Source organism: Hypanus sabinus, chromosome 14, assembly GCF_030144855.1.
Source record: "Hypanus sabinus isolate sHypSab1 chromosome 14, sHypSab1.hap1, whole genome shotgun sequence".
Classification (NCBI taxonomy): Eukaryota; Metazoa; Chordata; class Chondrichthyes; order Myliobatiformes; family Dasyatidae; genus Hypanus; species Hypanus sabinus.
Window position 1 is genome coordinate 62,373,695 of NC_082719.1, and position 19,201 is coordinate 62,392,895.

General features: G+C 42.7%; 1 protein-coding gene across 1 annotated transcript in view; it reads right to left on the reverse strand.

Moving 5' to 3' along the window:
* The window catches only part of LOC132404804 (uncharacterized), a 184,829-nt gene that overhangs the window by 115,170 nt on the left and 50,458 nt on the right, over window positions 1-19,201 (reverse strand). The window contains exons 14-18 of the mRNA XM_059989308.1: window positions 18,976-19,082; window positions 11,029-11,188; window positions 10,548-10,657; window positions 9,335-9,500; window positions 4,414-4,523 (exon numbers count right to left, since the gene is read on the reverse strand). Coding sequence (XP_059845291.1) covers window positions 4,414-4,523; window positions 9,335-9,500; window positions 10,548-10,657; window positions 11,029-11,188; window positions 18,976-19,082 — 653 coding nt within the window. The remainder of the gene's footprint in view (window positions 1-4,413; window positions 4,524-9,334; window positions 9,501-10,547; window positions 10,658-11,028; window positions 11,189-18,975; window positions 19,083-19,201) is intronic.

Here is a 19,201-nt window from a genome sequence, read left to right on the forward strand (position 1 = left end):
GTTCGTTCTACTGAAGAGCAAAACCCCACACTTGTCTGCATTAAGTTCCATCTGCCAAGGTTCAGCACATTTTTCCAGCTGGTGCAGATCCTGTTGCAAGCTTTGATCATCTTCCTTACTGACTACTACACCCCAATCGGTGTCATTCATAAATGTGCTGATCCATTTAATCACATTATCTTTCAGATCATGGAACAGCATCAATCTCTGCAGCACTCCACTACTCCTGGGCCTCTAGTCAGAGAGGCAACCATCTACTACCACTCTCTGGCTTCTCGCACAAAGCCAATGCCTAATCCAAGTTACAACCTCATTTTGAATGGCAAGCAACTGAACCTTCTTGACCAACCTCCCATGCGAACCTTGTCAAAGGCCCTGCTGATGTCCATGTTGACAACATCCGTTACCTTGTGGCGACCCATTTCCTGGCACATCCGAACCGGCTCACAATTAGATAGCCTACGGGGGTTTGCGAGCACAGAGCTTTGGAGCCTCTGCGCCATGGGGGGGGGGGGGCAGGTCGAGAGAGGCTTAAAAGTGAGGCTGAGGATTTCGAATAAAGTTTTTCCTTCGACTGCAGTTACCGACTCCGTGTCGTAATTTTAGTGCTGCGTGTAGCACACCGCAATAACCTTGCCTTTATCAAATTTCCCGGTAACTTCCTCAAAAACTTCCTAAGATTGGTCAGATACAACTTACAATGCATAAAGACATGCTGACTATCCCTAATCAGCCCACGTCTATCCAAATACTCATAGTGGTCCCTTACAATACTTTCCAATAACTGTCCAACTGCAGATGGCAGCTCAATGGCCTATAATTTCATGGTTTATTTTTATTCTTAAATAGTAGAACAACATTAGCTATCCTCCAATCCTCTGGTACCTCACATGTCGCTAAGGATGGATAAAATATCTCTGCTAGGGCCCCTACAATTTCTGCACTTGCCTCCTACTTTGTTCAGGCTCTGGGTATTTATCCACCTTGATTTGCCTGAGGACAGTAAACTCCTCCTCCTCTGCACTCTGTACTAGGTCCAGACCTCACTGCTATGATTCTGGATCCATCAACTGAGACTGGATGGTTTGGAGTTTGTAAAATGTGTGCAGGGTAGTTTTTGCAGCAATACATAGAGGTACCAACTAGAGAAGGGGCAGTGTTGGATCTTCTGTTAGGGAATGAAATGGGTCAGGTGAAGGAGGTATGTGTTGGGGAGCACTTCGGGTCCAGTGATCACAATGCCATTAGCTTCAATATAATTATGGAGAAGGATAGGACTGGACCCAGGGTTGAGATTTTTGATTGGAGAAAGGCTAACTTTGAGGAGATGCGAAAGGCTTTGGAAGGAGTGGATTGGGACGATTTATTTTATGGGAAGGATGTAATAGAGAAATGGAGATCATTTAAAGGTGAAATTTTGAGGGTACAGAATCTTTATGTTCCTGTTAGGTTGAAATGAAAGGTTAAAAGTTTGAGAGAGCCATAGTTTTCAAGGGATATTGGAAACTTGGTTACGAAAAAGAGAGATATCTACAATAAGTTTAGGCAGGATGGAGTAAATGAGGTGCTCAAGGAATACAAAGAATGTAAGAAGAATCTTAAGAAAGAAATTATAAAAGCTAAAAGAAGATACGAGGTTGCTTTGGCAAGTAAGGTGAAAATAAATATGAAGGGTTTCTACAGTTATATTAATAGCAATAGGATAGTGAGGGATAAAATTGGTCCCTTAGAGAATCAGAGTGGACGGCTATGTGTGGAACCAAAAGAGATGCGGGAGATTTTGAACAATTTCTTTTCTTCGGTATTCACTAAGGAGAAGGATATTGAATTGTGTAAGGTAAGGGAAACAAGTAGGAAAGTTATGGAAACTATGACGATTAAAGAGGAGGAAGTACTGGCGCTTTTAAGGAATATAAAAGTGGATAAATCTCCAGAACCTGACAGGATATTCCCTAGGATCTTGAGGGAAGTTAGTGTGGAAATAGCAGGGGCTCTGACAGAAATATTTCAAATGTCATTTGAAACGGGGATGGTGCCGGAGGATTGGTGTATTGCTCATGTGGTTCCTTTGCTTAAGAAGGGTTCTAAGAGTAAACCTAGCAATTATAGGCCTGCCAGTTTGACGTCAGTGGTGGGTAAATTAATGGAAATTATTCTTAGAGATGGTATATATAATTATCTGGATAGACAGGGTCTGATTAGGAACAGTCAACATGAATTTGTGCGTGGAAGGTCATGTTTGACAAATATTGAATTTTTTGAAGAGGTTACGAGGGAAGTTGATGAGGGTAAAGCAGTGGATGTTGTCTATATGGACCAGTAAGGCCTCTGACAAGGTTCCGCATGGAAGGTTAGTTAGGAAGGTTCCGTCGTTAAGTATTAATATTGAAGTAGTAAAATGGATTCAACAGTGGCTGGATGGGAGATGCCAGAGAGTAGTGGTGGATAACTGTTTGTCAGGTTGGAGGCCGGTGACTAGTGGTGCGCCTCAGGGATCTGTACTGGGTCCAATGTTGTTTGTCATAGGTGGCATTGTGGATAATGAAGTATGTTTTCAAAGCTTGCAGAGAGATTTAGGCCAGTTAGAAGAGTGGGCTGAACAATGGCAGATGGACTTTAATGCTGATAAGTGTGAGGTGCTACATTTTGGTCAGAATAATCCAAATAGGACATACATGGTAAATGGTAGGGCATTGAAGAATGCAGTAGAACAGAGTGATCTAGGAATAATTGTACATAGTTCCCTGAAGGTGGAATCTCATGTGGATAGGGTGGTGAAGAAAGCTTTTGGTGTGCTGGCCTTTATAAATCAGAACATTGAGTATAGGGGTTGAGATGTAATGTTAAAATTGTACAAGGCATTGGCGAGGCCAAATTTGGAGTATTGTGTACAGTTCGGGTCACCGAATTATAGGAAAGATGTCAACAAAATAGAGAGAGTACAGAGAAGATTTACTAGAATGTTACCTGGGTTTCAGCACCTAAGTTACAGAGAAAGGTTGAACAAGTTAGGTCTTCATTCTTTGGAGCGTAAAAGGTTAAGGGGGGACTTGATAGAGGTATTTAAAATTATGAGGGGGATAGATAGAGTTGACGGATAGGCTTTTTCCATTAAGAGTAGGGGAGATTCAAACAAGAGGACATAAGTTGAGAGTTAGGTGGCATATGTTTAACGGTAACATAAGGGGGAATTTCTTTACTCAGAGAGTGATAGCTGTGTGGAACAAGCTTCCAGTAGAAGGGGTGGAGGCAGGTTTGGTATTGTCATTTAAAGTAAAATTGGATAGATATATGGACAGGAAAGGAATGGAGGGTTATGGGCTGAGTGCAGGCCAGTGGGACTAGGTGAGAGTAAGCGTTTGGCATGGACTAGAAGGGCCAAGATGGCCTGTTTCTGTGCTGTAATTGTTATATGGTTATAAATACATATGCAAAAAATCCATTTTGATCTCCCTCATCTCTTTTGGCTCCATGCATAGATTATCATTCTGAAATTCCAAAGGACCAATTTTGTGCCTTGCAATCCTTTTGCTCTTCTAGAATGGGAAGTCTCATCCTGAGAACAAATGTAGCAGAGATAGGTAACTGAGAGAAGGAGAGAGCATTTTTACAAGTTACAGGGTGGGAAAAGGTATAGATCTATGGAAGTCAATAAGTTTGTAAAAGAAGACATTGGATGGAGACAGAGGGATTAAGAAAAGGAAGGAAAGTGTCAGAGATGGACTAAGTAAATTTGAAGGCAGAGTGGAAGGTGAAAGCAATGTTGATGAAGTTGACAAGCTCAGAATGGGTGCTGAAAGCAACAACAATGCAGTCATCAGTATAGCAGAGAAAAAGTTGGGGAAGCATTACCTGGGGGCTTGTATCATGGATTATTCCACAGAGCTGATGAATTGGCAGTGCGAGGAGTCAAAAAAGAAATTGTTAAGGCTGAGAACCAGTACTGCCTGCCAGATGGAGGAGGGTCGTAGTGGAAATGAAATGCTTAGGTTTGCTCTCCAGAAAGAAGTGGAGAGCTTTAAGGTCTTCCTGATGGAGCATGGAAGTGCATAGCTGGCCCACTCTTCTACTCACACCAAATATCTCCTTTTTACACCTTGCCTTGCAATTGGAGGCATTGCAACACCTGCCTCCTCACCACTTTCCTTCCCACCATCCAGGGTCCGATCTACCTTTCCAAGTGAAGTAGTGATTCACTTGCACTTCTTCAGTCTAATATGTTGCACTCAGTGTTCACAATATAGTCGCCTCTACATTGGAGAATCCTAACATTGTTTGGTTTGTTTTCTTCTGCATCTGTGTTTGGGCCTTGCTGAAAATAACTAAATGCTGAAAATGTATATTTAAAAATTAGCCTGAGCTCAGTTCTTAATGAAAAAAAAACAAAATGAAAGTTTTTTTTTATTTACTTACAACTGGTCACATTCTTGCACGATTTGAGGGAGAACCCACTTACAACGTTTTGTAACCTTGTTTTCCTTGAGACTCTTCCAGTTGAAGTTTGCTTTAAGTAACAATAAAATCTGGAAAATGGTCAGTTAAATGTTAATTAATCCATTATCAACAAAGTCCAAAGAAATTCTATTCACCTTCTAAACATAATACAATTTCATTTCCCAGTCTTTGGAAGATACCCTTCCCTCGGTGGTAATAGGCAACAGATGTTTCAGAGCCTCTAAATGTACCATTACAACTACATTGCAACATTTTAAACCTCTAACGATCCCAGCAATCAAGAAATACTAAACATCCATCAAGCAATGTAATAACTGCAGTGGAGCAAAATCCAGCAAAGAACATTATATTGATGGCCAGAGAATTTATTATAGTGTTGCAGATAATATATTAGACAGGATATTCGTTAATCTGCTCTGGAATCTTTCTCTTCCATCTGAAGCGGAAGACTCACTGTTGGTTAAAGGGTGGCCTTTCTCAGTACTCCACCAAAGTGCCATCTAGAATTGTGCACATAGGCCTCTAGAATGGGATCAGATCCCACAGCTTGGGAGAATATGCTCATTCCTGAGTAATACAATCCCTGACAACAGATACCGGCCTATGAGAAAACTCAGTTTCCAAGGCTCTGAGAGGACATGGCAGCTGCTAAGAAGGATGAACCTCCTCTGTTTCCTTGCTCTCTTCCTACCTCAGGTCTCACCAGAAATGGGAAGCCATCAAATCATAAACACAAGAGATTGTGCAGATGCTGGAAATCCAGAGCCACACACACAAAATACTGGACGTAATTAGCAAGTCAGGCAGTATCTAAGGAAAGGAATAAACAGTTGATGTTTCAGGCCAGGACCCTTCATCAGAATTGGAAAAGAATGGCGAAGAAACCCAAATAAGAATATGAGGACAGCGGAAGGAACACAAGCTAGAAGGTGATACATAAAGCTACAAAACACAAAAATACAACTGCAGATGCTGTGGATCAAAGAATACATACACAACGCTGGAAGAACTCAGCAGGTCAGGCAGCATCCGTGAGAAAAGAGTAGCCAAGAGCTACTTATAAAGTAGCTCTTGTAAAGAGTTTTATAAGTAAAGAGCTTTACTTATAAAGAGATGAAGGGTCTTGGCCCGAAACATTAGCTACTCTTTTCTCACAGATGCTGCCTGACCTGCTGAGTTCTTCCAGCATTGGATACGTAAAGCTAAGTGGGTGAGGGGAGGAGGGATAAAGTGAGAAGCTGGGAGGTGATAGGTGAAAAAGGTAAAGGGCTGCAGAAGAAAACGGAATCTGATACGAGAGGAGAGAGGACCATGGGAAAAAGGAAGGAAGAGGGGCACCAGCACTAGGCGATAGGCAGGTGATGATAAGAGAAGAGCCAGCCTGGAGAGTGGAAGATCAGAGAAGTGGAAGTTGGAAAGCTTACTAGGAGCTAGAGAATCGATGTTTATGCCGTCAGGTTAGAGGCTTCCCAGATGGAATAAGGTCTTGGCTTCCCAAGACCTGTCTCCTCTTCCAACCTGAGTGCAACCTCATTGTTGCAGAGGCCATGGACCAACATGTCAGAATGGGAATGGGAATTAGAATTAAAATGATTAATCAATGGGATATTCTGCTTGCTGGGATGAAGAGAGGGTTCATGATGAAACAGTCCCCCAAACTACACTGGATTTCTCTGATGTAGAGAAGGCCGAATCGGGAGCACTGGATTCAACAGACCCCCCCAACAGATTCACAGGTGAAGTGTTACCTCACCTGGAAGGTCTGTTTGGAGCCAGGAATAGAGGTGAATGGGCAGGTGTAGCTTCCCTTCCACTTGCAGGTATAAGTGCCAGCACGGTGATTGGTGTGGTGGGATGAGTGGACAAGGGAATCACAGCGAGTGGATTCCTGTGGAAAGCGGAGAGCTGGGACGAAGGTATAGATATGTTCGTTAGTAGGATCCAGGTGAAGATGGCAGATGTTGCAGAGGATGTGCTTAATGTGGAGGCCCATGGGCAACATTCCCTCTAATTTGTAATGACCAGTGTGCGCAGAAGTTTTGTGCTGTGCAATTTTTCGGCCAGTGACAACAACGTGCGCACTGAATAACTTCTTCAATAAAAACAGTATAAATAAACCAGTTTTAAACTCTGCAGACAAATCATCGCAAAGTCCACGTTGTCAACACCATCCGCATCAGAAGCTAGAAAAGGAAATGTGATCATGTACAATCATGAAATATACTTAACATGCCAATGAGGAAGCAGGTGCCAAGCTTTTGTGCGCAGCTGAAATTGCTTTGTGCGGCAGTGGCACACTCACACTTCAGAGGGAACATTGCTCATGGAGTGATAGGTAAGGACAAGAGAAACTCTGCCTCTGTTAAGATAATAGGAAAATGGGCGTAGGCAGACATTTGGGAAATAGTGAAGATGTAGATAAGGGCAGGATCAATGGTGAAGGAACAGAAACCTTGTTCTATGAAGAAGGAGGATATCTCTGATATTCTGGAAAGGAAAGCCACATTTTGGTGATAGATATGGAGGAGACAAAGGAACTAAGAAAGGGAAATCAGTTTTTTGTTACGGGTGACAGGGTGGGAAGAAGTATAATCAAGGTAGCTGTGGGAAGTCAGCAATCGTCTTCCTTTTTCTCCTCTCCCCATCCCTTGCACTCTTCCAAACTGTGTCTATCATTCAAGAGTTCAGACAAGTATATTTCACCCACTAAGTGGGTGGACTGTGGATCACAATACCTGAGGAGCTGATAGAAGCAGGTCCACTCACAACCTGTCAGGTTCACTTGAATGAGCACGAATTGAGAAGCAATATTTAAGTTTAGAAGAATGTGGGGGGGGGGGGGAATCTCATTGAAATCTACCAAATATTGAAAGCCTAGACAGAATGAATATTGAGAGAATGTTTTCAACAGTGGGAAAGTCTATCTAGGACCAGAGGGCACAGACTCAGAATAGAAAAATGTTTCTTTAGAACAAAGATTAGGAGGAATTTCTATAGCCAAAGGATGAGAATCTGTGGAATACATTGCCACAGATAGTTGTGGAGGTCACATCATTGGGTGTATTTAAAGCAGAGGTTGGTAGCTTTTTGATTAGTAAGAGTATCAGAAGTAATGGGGAGAAGGCAAGAGAATGGAGTTAAGAGGGATAACAAATCAGCTATGATAGAATGGCAGAACAGAGTAATACACCAGATGGCCTAATTTTGCTATTATGTCTTCTGGACATAATGGGCCAAAGGACCTGGTACAACTCTATGACAAATCCCATCCCCTGCAGCCAATGATGTCAGAAGAGTTGGATGGAATCTTCCAATTGGAAAAGAGGGTGACTCTTCAGGATTTAAGGACATAGCCAAGGACACTATCCAGGTCAGATGTTTTCCAGGGGTTCACGCCCTAGAGCTTGATCTTACATCCACAATAGCGATTATGTGTACAATGTGTTGGAAGCTGTCAAGGAGGATGGTGACAATTTCAATCCCCTTCTGTTCAAAATGTATATAGAATAAATGAAGCTCACTGGGAAGTGATACACTGTTGGCAGTAATGTTGTCCAGCTTCACCATCTGGCCCATTACAGCATGCAAGTCCTGCCATAACTGACAGCTGATCTGGTATTGTTTCTTAGCTTCCCTGATATCTTTATGGAAGTTGTATCTTGATTTCTTGTAAAGGTCCGAGTCTTTGATTTGAACGCTGTTGATTAGACATCAGTAGGGAGTGGATCTCCTGGCTTATCCACGGTTTTTGGTTTGGAAAAAGCCAGATTGTCCTCTTTGGCACACAGTCCACAACACATTTGCTGACGAAATCCATGGTGGGGGTAACGTACTCATCTAGGCTGTCCACTGAGTCTTTGAATATAGACCAGTCTATCAACTCAAAGCAGTCCCATAAAAGCTCAAACAAGAGAAAATTTTTAGATAGCAGAAATCCAAGTAACATACACAAAATACTGGAGAAACTCAGCAGGTCAAGCAGAATCTATGGGAAAAGAGTAAACAGTAGATGTTTCAGGACAAGACCCTTCACTAGGACTTGTAGAAACTCATCTATTTTCTTTGAGCAGCCCTGAACGGCTTTCTGCACGGGATCGACACATGTCAGCTTCTGACTGAACACAGAGAGAATAAGCACAGCCTGATGGTCTGATTTTCCAAAGTGTGGGTAAAGAGTGGCTTAATCAGCATCACTGATAGTTGTGTAGGAGTCAAGGATATTTAGGTCCCTGGAGGGAAAGGAGACATGCTGGTAGTATTTTTGTAACATCCTCAAAGGGATCCAACAATATTGGGCCAGGGCTATCAGTTCAGTTTTCCAACAGCAGATACTGGGTTGACAATAGATTGCAGCCTGAAGATCATGACTTCATCAGCCAATGTCGTGACCCCCACTTGGCTTGTCAACTCACATTTGGGAATGCCTGTACATGTATTAGTTGTTAATAGCTGTTGATGGTACATGGGTTCCTGTGGCCAGTTTTCTGAATAAGCTGAATACAAGTAACTGGAAGAAAGGTATCAATGATCAACCATTCTTCATAAGAATAGATATAAATAGATCAATTAAGATTAAGAACGAAAATATATAAGAAAATAAAATGCAATACATGTGAAGAATAAGCATGGAGCATAAAAGCTGGAGCATAAAATAAGCATAAAAAGTGACAAGAGATGCGAGGTAACTAGAGTGGAGTAGAATTAATTGGACCTCCTCTCAAAGACGTGGAGCAAGAAAATTGGGTCCAATGAGCTCAATTTCTTCATACCCTGTGGCAATTCAATTGCAGACTGGAAATTTACCATAAAGAAAGTGATCTTTTTTTGAAAAAACACTCAGTTTAAATACATTACGAAACACATACAGTTTCCATAATACCTTCTGTGGTCTATGCTCCATTCTCTCTTCACAAATGTGAAGAATAAGCATTGGGGATGATCAGTGCACAGTTGTTGACAGACATTTACATCAGGTGCAAGGACCCAGGTGATATCATTTCCAGGAAAATCTATGTCTTCGGAAAGATCTGTTCTACATTCTGAAACTAAGCGAAGTATCACATGACTTAAAGCAAGAACCATAATTAAAGTTAATTACAAACCAAATTAGAGGAACAGCTCATCATATTCTGTCTGAATGGCCATTTCAGGTTACATATATGCCTACTTGTCTGTTTCTCTCTCCTCCTGGTCTGCCCTGTTCCTCCTATACACACTCACCCCCCAATAATCCATCTGCCCATCACCCATAAACTCTACCACTAGGGTTCCATCCTTGCTCTGTTCCCACCTTTCCTTATCTGGTTCCATTCTAAACCTTTCCTTCATATTAGATTCCATTACCTTCAGCACTTTAACGCCTCCAACTAAAACCTCCCAGCCTCTGCCTCTACTTCCGCTCTGTCTCCTTCCATCCGCCAAACTTTGGTCAGATTTATTTTAAATGTGCTGTCCTTTAGACTAAAAGAAATAGGAACAGAATTTGGCCATTCAGCCTATTGAGAATACTCCACCTTTCAATCATGACTGATTTATTATCCCCTCTCAACCCATCTTCCCCCAGTAACCTTTCATACCTTAACAATCAAGAACCTATCAACATCCACTTTAAGTATAGCCAATGACATGGTCAATATGGTGTTTTGACATTCTCCCAGTGACTGTGTGCATTTCCTCCAGTTTCCTACCACACCATAAAGACATCATATTTGCTAAGCTAGTTGGCCACTTTAAATTATTCAGAGTGGAATGTGACTGGTAATATTTGATGGCAGCTCATGGGAATGCAGGGGAATAGAAAGGAATTAGTATAGGATCAGTGCATGTTTTCTTACTGGTCAGAACAGAAGGGACTATTGCTGTTATGACTACAACCTGCTAAACTGTAAGGAAGATGCTCACAACTTGTTGAGCATTATGAACAAGAATTATACTGCAAAGAATTCATTAATTTAGCTGCTCTGTTAGATTATCTTTCTTATTTGTATAAATTAAGCAAATAAGGAAGATGAAATACGGAGCCCTGATGGAACTTTATATTGATGGCTATCTTCTATTTCACCGTTCACTGGTTAAAATAACGTTGGGCATACCTGACTTATCAAACTCACATTCCCTTAAAGGAAATCCAGATACAACATTCTCAAGAGTTGTTATCTTTGATGGTGTTCCTTGTTCACTCTTCTTGAGGTAGCAAATGTAACTAAGAAAAATTAGGGAAAACATTACAAGGTTTGAAATATTTATAAAACCATAGACCAAACTGTCGCACTTCATGAAGCATCAAAAATATTGCAGAAAGTGACCTACTATAAAATATTTACAAAATGGTGAAATATTTCAGCACATAGTTTCTCTCAGACTGTCACTAAAAACTGAACTTAGTCATTGAACTGGCCGAGCCCACTGCAAGGAAGTTTTAATCCTCAGCAATCATTCCTGTAGAGTTAAAATAAATAGGTGAGAATTGCCAGAGGAATAGGATTGATGAAGGAACTAAGTCAGCTATCCTCTACACAAACTGAGATTTTTTTTTTGCTCCTTGTTCCTGGGTTGTTTGAGAGTTTGACTCACCGCTGCCGAGCGTTGCGATAGAACCCATTTGCAAAGGTGAAGTACTGACAGTCAGGCTTCTCTGTACATTCTCTTTGGCAGCTGTGTTCATCGTCTACTACAAACTGACGGAAGTCATCTCCTGGGAAGTCCAGGCCAACAAACAGGTCTTTAAAACAAGCTGAAAAACATGGGAATGGGAAGTGATGAATATCTGAATTTCAAATCCTAACCCATCCTACGTCCAATTATTCTCTTCAGTGGGAGAAAATAAGTAAGATGTATCAGCGGTAGAGTTAGGACTCTATTCCCTGGAGCATAGGAAAATGACAGGATATATGATAAAAGTATAAAAATTTATGAGGGGTACAGTACTGATGAAGGGTCTCAGCCAGAAACATTGACCATAGATGCTGCTTGACCTGCTGAGTTCCTTCAGGTTTTTTTTGTGTGTTAGACTTCATGAAGGGTATGGATAAAGTTAATGAAAACAGGCTTTTTCCAGTGAGGTTGGATAAAACTAGAACTAGAGGTCATGGGTGAAGGATGAGACCTCAAATACCTAAGGAGTATCTGAGGAGAAGCTCCTTCACTCAGGAGGTGGAGCAAGTGTGGAACAAGCTGCCTGAGGGAATTGCGGATGTGGGATCAATTTCAACATTTCAGAGAGGTTTGATTAGGTATGTGGATGGGAGGGGTATGGAGGGCTATGGTCTAGGTGCAGATTGATAGGACTAGGCAAAATAAGAGTTCTATGACCCTGACTCTGCCTAGGTAAGTGTTTGGTCATGCACTGTTGGTAGAAGGAATAAAGGCATAGCCTATTTTCTAAATGAGGAGAAAATTTAAAAATTCGAGTTGCAAAGAGGCTTGGGACCTTGTGCAGGATTCCCTAAAGGTTAACTTGCAGGTTGAGTCAGAGGTAAAGAAGGCAAATACAATGTTAGCATTCATTTCAAGAAGACTACAATATAAAAGCAAGATGGAGAATTTATGGAATCCAGTGCCACAGATGGCTGTGAAAGCCAAGTACTTGGGTATATTTGAAACAGAGATTGATAGGTTCTTAATTAGTAAGGGTGTCAAAGGTTACAGGGAGAAGGCAAGTGAATGGGTTCAGAGCAGGGTTTCCCAACCTAGGGATCCATAATCCCTTGCTTAATGGTAAAAAGACTTGTAACACTTAATTTAGAGGGTTAGTATGTCAGCCATGATGGGATGGCTGAGAAGAAAGACCCAATGGGCTGAATGGCCTAATTCTGTTGCTATGGTCTATAGAGAACATTCTATTTACCAAGTATTGGGAAATCTCAGGGCAGAAGTTCTCACATTTCTGGGTGGGTCATAGGGTGCCATAAAATGAATACTATGCATAGGAAAATATGTAAGGAAGAAATAACACACTAAAGACAGAAAATACCATCCAAACTCATGTGGCTGATGATCCATCCTGGTTGCCTGTGCTAATTCCCCATCCAAAGAAGGTCCTGCCCCCTCAGGCTTGGTGATATTGTGCCTTTGGAAGACCCAGAACATTTCAATACAAACCACAGTGAATGTACCAGTAGATACAGTTGTGAGGGGTATTGGGTTTGAATTGAAATCTGGTCGGCACAATTATCTTATGTACATATTTTAGAACATAAATATTTTGGGCAAAAGACTACAAAGATAGAAATATTTCATGCAATGCACCATATGCACCAATAATTTACTAAACAAACTGTTTAATGGGAGCCTGATAGAGCAGTAAAATATATGTGTAACGTTCTCCTTCGCGTGTCACAAACGCCGAATTTAACGTCGAGATAAACCAGTTAATAAGAACCAGATCGCAGTAAGATTAACCATTTACTGTTCACTCTTCACATTAACATATGGTGAAAACTGTTGATAAAACAATACAAGATTGATACAGTATTTGTTCCTTCCTTAATATCACATTTCAAGTGTAAATACTTGCAAAGGTGACTATAACTACATTACACTAAGGTGCAGTATACAGGGAGAGTTTACCTGCTCTATTGACTACTTTAAATACACTTCCATGCAAACTATCCGCGACTCTTTAACTAACGAAAGCATAAACATTATCTACCGTCGTTACTTCTAACAGGATCGGCATTAACATCTTAGTTCAATATATCGATTATCTATTAACTTACAGCGTTGCTCTCACTGTGATTTCTCATGCCTGCAAAACAACTTCTGCTCAGGTGAGCCTCGTGGTAAGCCCCCACCCTCGCGCTAATTTCAAACCGGTATTTTCCCACAAAAAGCGGCGAAACCGGATGTGACGTCATCGCATGCCGATATATTTTACATGCAATGAATATACTTTAAACACTTCTAATTCTAACTAGAAAATACTATTGAATGAATTACTAAGCGAAAATATTATAAACTAAATAACTGTCGTAAAGACAGCACATTCCCCGCTTGACCTTCGTAAGGTCACAATGAGCAGAGTACAAAACTTAGTCTCTTAATCAGTCATTGGGTAGAAGTAGAATAACTTCTGTAACTGGCCTTTGGTAAATTTTCACATCGCCTTGGTCGGTAGTCTTCAATTCGATCTTCCTGACATGTCCATCCCCGCTAGGGAATGTAGCAGTGATTCTGGCCATTGGCCAGCTGTTGCGGGTGATCTGCTTGTCCCTGAGCAGGACTAAGTCTCCAACTTGAAGATTCCTGCGGGGTTCTGTCCACTTTCGTCTCTGTTGCAACGAGGGTAGATATTCCTGTCTCCAGCGGGACCAGAACTGATTTGCCAGAGCCTGGACTTGTCTCCATTGCTTTGTGTACAAATCCTTGTCTGAGAAGTCTCCTGGTGGAGGAGGTGCTCCTGCCTTCTGCGTAAGGAGCGTTGATGGCGAAAGTATAAAGGGGTTTTCTGGGTCAGAAGACACAGGTAGGAGTGATTGTGCGTTTATAATGGCTGTGACCTCTGCCATTAGGGTGCACAGTACCTCGTGGGCCAATCGGGTGCGTTGCTGCATCTCAGGTTTCCTTTTCCGGGTTTTCCGTAAGGACGTGAACCGTTTGACTGCCTGCTCTTTGTTATCTGGTGAGCGCTGGCATGGTTCTCTGAAAGGCAATGGGGCAACCCCATTATTTGCTTCATCTCTGAAGACCTTGGTGTCTTTGGTTTTTAAAGAAATGGTATCTTGAGCTGATTGTGCAAGTTTATTGTCATACTTCGTTAGAGCGAAGACTGACTGGCCCAGCGACTCTTCGCTTGCCTCGCGCTTGTTAACGCCTTGTTGTGCTTCCTTGATATACATGGAACTTGTGCAGGGTTGAAAAATCGAATGGCGGCCACTCTCTAGCACATTGGTCTTGAGTGTGTCGACCGTCGGTTTGTGTACGTCACCAAGACACACCTCTCCTATCACCACCCAGCCCAGATCCAGACGTTGCGCGAAGGGGGCGTCGAGTGGTCCATTGACCTGCTGCCTAACCTTGTGTACCTGGATAACATCTCTTCCTAATAGCAGGAGTATTTCCGCTTTCGGATCCAGTTCTGGGATGTGTTTGGCGATGTGGTGGAGATGTGGCTGGTGTAGCACCGCACTTGGTGTCGGGATCTCAGCGCGGTTATTCATGATTTCATTGCACTCTAAGAGCAGAGGGAGACAGATGACGACTTTACCATCCAGGGACTCGATCTGGATGCCTTCTGCCTTCCTTCCTTGGGTTTCCATGTTGCCTGAGCAAGTTTTGAGGTAGTATGGGAACCGCTCACTCTCAATGTTGAACAATTTAAAGAACTCTGGACTGACTAGTGAACGATTGCTCTGATCGTCCAGAATCACGTAGGCTTTGATGGCCTTGCCTTTGGCTCCTTTAGGGTACACCTTAGTGAGGCAGATCTTGGAACAAGAACGACTTGACTGAGCTTGACCGCAAACTTCTGTACAGTTCGTGCTGACAGCTGTTGACCTAGAGTGAGCCTCTCCCTCCCCGCCGTCCTGTTGTGGGGGTGAAGGAGCGCTCTCGGTTTGCGGTGACAGGTCGGGATGTATGGCCCCGACGTGATCTGGGCTATCACATTCCGGACACTTCACGGCGATCGTACACTCTCTGGCGAGGTGAGAGGTTGAGGAACAGCATCTAAAACATATTCTTTTCTCCTTGAGAAGAGCCGTCCTCTCTTCAAGGGGTTTTTCCCTAAACATTCTGCATGCTTTCAGGGGGTGAGGTTTGTTATGCAATGGACAATACTTGCCAGGGTCGTTGTTAGTTGTAAGGGCTTCGGTCTTGAGCACTGACACGGGTTTATCAATGTTGAAAACATTCGAAGAGGATCTACCTGGCTTGGTGTAAATCGAACTGCTTCCTGGACCCACGAGGCTAGGGTCGTTTCGCCTCTTCGCCTCCTTGCACACAAACTCAGTGAGGTGCTTAAAGGGAGGAAATCGACCACCGTGGTCTTCCTTGTACTCTGAGGCAACAGTCAGCCACTTGTCCTGCAGCCCAAATGGAAGTTTGTCCACGATTGGTCTAATCCCGGATGGAGTATCTAGGTATACTAGACCAGCTGAATAGCCATCTTCTTTGGCGCCTTGGATCTCCATGAGTAAATCTCCGAATTCTCTTAACTTAAAGTGATCCTTGGCTGACACCTTAGGAAAGTTTTCCAGACGTCGATATAGCGCCGCTTCAATAATGTCGGGGGCCCCATATCTCTCCCAAAGTCTCTCCCACGCTTCGCTTAAGGCTAGCTCGGGTTTGTTGATGTACACTGAACGCATGCGTCTCACCTGGTCGCGTGATTCTTTCCCCAGCCATTTCGCCATAAGGTCCAACCTTTGGGTTGCACTGAGCTGGACCCCGTCGATCACATTGGTGAATGTGGAGTGCCATGCACGGTAATTTTCGGGTTTATCGTCAAACTGGTACAGTCCCGAAGTGACGAGATCCCGTCGTGCTAAATACTGCAGCGTGGGATCGGCTGTAAGCGGCATGCAGGCTGGAGAAGTACGTTGGCGCCTATATGACTGAGAACGCACGTTTCTCATGGAATTTGCCATCCTGGATTCGACCTCCGCGTCTCTTCGCATCGAACTTTGTAAGTTTGGTGTCAAAGAATATCGGTTGTCAGCTCTTTCATTCTTGACTTCATCACGGAGCCGTGAGGGTAAATTTCCTTCCTCGTATGGATGTGATGCAATCGTGACTCTCTGAGGTTCCTCGTAGCTGGGGAAGTTATCGAATACGTATGGAGAGGGGAGACGAGCCTGCCTGTCTATTTGAGATTGTACATAGTCGCTTGTGCGTTCCAGTCTGGTCCTTTCTAAAGTAGATCTTACTTCGGTCAGATCACGCGACCCTTCAGCTTCTTCTATGTACTTTGCTTCCGCCATGGCAGCTTCTTCTTCTCTTTCTAGCTGCAGCACTTGCAACTCTGTCGATATTTTTGCCATTTCCAACTGGATTTCGGCTTCTCGGGCGGCCGCTTCAGCTTCTCTGGCAGCCTTTTCTTTCTGGATTTCGGCTTCTCTGATGGCCTGTTCTTTCTGGATTTCGGCTTCTCTGATGGCCTGTTCTTTCTGGATTTCGGCTTCTCTGATGGTCAGTTTCATTTTCAAAACTGCCTTTTGTCTGGCGTAACGCAGTCGCACCTTGGCGGCTTCTGCCTTGGCTCTTGCCTGGGTGGACTTACTTGATGTCGGTTTACCGCCCTTGTCGCTGGGCGCCATCGACTTGATGCTGGATCGAGCTGACATTGCAGCACTTGAAACACCTAATAATGCCGCTTTTTCACTGTAACGTTCTCCTTCGCGTGTCACGAACGCCGAATTTAACGTCGAGATAAACCAGTTAATAAGAACCAGATCGCAGTAAGATTAACCATTTACTGTTCACTCTTCACATTAACATATGGTGAAAACTGTTGATAAAACAATACAAGATTGATACAGTATTTGTTCCTTCCTTAATATCACATTTCAAGTGTAAATACTTGCAAAGGTGACTATAACTACATTACACTAAGGTGCAGTATACAGGGAGAGTTTACCTGCTCCATTGACTACTTTAAATACACTTCCATGCAAACTATCCGCGACTCTTTAACTAACGAAAGCATAAACATTATCTACCGTCGTTACTTCTAACAGGATCGGCATTAACATCTTAGTTCAATATATCGATTATCTATTAACTTACAGCGTTGCTCTCACTGTGATTTCTCATGCCTGCAAAACAACTTCTGCTCGGGTCTGCCTCGTGGTGAGCCCCCACCCTCACGCTAATTTCAAACCGGTATTTTCCCACAAGACACGGCGAAACCGGATGTGACGTCATCGCATGCCGATATATTTTACATGCAATGAATATACTTTAAACACTTCTAATTCTAACTAGAAAATACTATTGAATGAATTACTAAGCGAAAATATTATAAACTAAATAACTGTCGTAAAGACAGCACAATATGAGAATGATAAATAAGGTTACAGAGGTAAATCGTGGCAGGGATGTCTACACCAGAGGGTTTAGGATTGAGGTATAAAGTAAAAAGATGTAGAGAAGAAATCTTATGCTCAGAGAATGATTAGGGTTTAGAATGCATGTCGTTTCTTCAATTCACCAACTATCCTCCTGGGGCACAGAATAGGCATTTTGCTCCACCCTGTTTACTCCAACTATTAGGTAGCCAGCTATAGTAATCAGCCTGCTCTTACCCCCACACAACTATCTGTTCTTTACATCTCCAACTCACATCACTCTGGTCTGAAGGCCCTCCACTTCTTCCTGAGAAGAGGCTCAACCCATTCCTCTCCACCAATGCACTCATTCACCTGGCCACACTTTCTACCCACACTGACCAACTTCCCCTTCAACTCCACTAAACTCTCCAAATCAAAGCTGCAGCGATGGACATTCATAAAGGTTGGGCCCATTCTTACAACTTCTTTTGGTACATCAGTGACTGCATTGGTGCTGCCTCCTGCACTCATTCATAGAACATAGAATAGTACAGCACATTACAGGCCCTTCGGCCCACAATGTTGTGCCGACCCTCAAACCCTGCCTCCCATATAGCACCCCCCACCTTAAATTCCTCCATATACCTGTCTAAAATAAATTCGGATCTCAATAATTTTAATACTTCTGCTGTCTTTTTCAAATTCAAGTCATCTGACTCTGCATATAATACTGTACAACCAAATGAAACAACGTTCTTCCGGACCACGGTGCACCCACAAAACATATAACACACACTGCACATAAAACAAAATAGTACCACAAATAAGTAAGTAAACTATATTTCAAAATGCATGTGAATTGTGCAGCACAGGTAAACAGTAAACAGCTTGTTGTCCAAGTGACGAGACCTCGGTGGTGGCTGGGAATTCATTAGTCTCACAGTCTGGGGGAAGAAGCTGTTACCCAGTCCTGCTAAAGGGTCTCAGACCGAAACATCAACTGTACTCTTTTCCATAGACGCTGCCTGGCCTGCTGAGTTCCTCCAGCATTTTGTGGGTGTTACTTGAATTTCCAGCAGCTGCAGAATTTATCTTGTTTAGAGTTGTTACCAAGTTTGGTAGTCCCAGCCTGATGTTCTTTTCTATCTTCCCCTTCCCTCAGCTTCACATGCCCAGTCCCTTTTCTGGATCGCTGCCTCCACCTCAGGAAACAGGCTAACATGACAAGCCTACCAGCTCCCACAGCTATCCCACCCTGTTTGTATTAATACAAACAACTCCTCATCCCACCCTGCCACCCATTCTCACAATTCCTAATGAATAACTTACCCTCTGCGCTCACTCCTCTCTTCCAGGTCAGAATACACCGTGTTGCTCAGACCCGATTCTATCCCATCATCCTCTATACCCAATTGATCATACGCCAATACTTCTGCCACAGTTTCCTACATTGCATTGTATTATTTCTCACGTAAGTAAGAGAAGTAGCAGGTACACCCATAATTCAACAACAGCATGTCAACGTTTGACTTACAGTTATAGCTCTTGCACTTTTTCAGGGAATAGCCTGAGACAACATTTTGCAACTCTGTTTTAATAGTCGGTTCCCCTTTCATGTTCTCTTTAAGATAACAATAAAATCTGAAACATAATATGAGGCATTTTGTTAAATTCTATATGCTGTATTAAGTTTTTAAAAATTAAAACATTTTTAACTTTAGACATTGAAAATCTGAAATATAAACAAAAATGCTTCTATA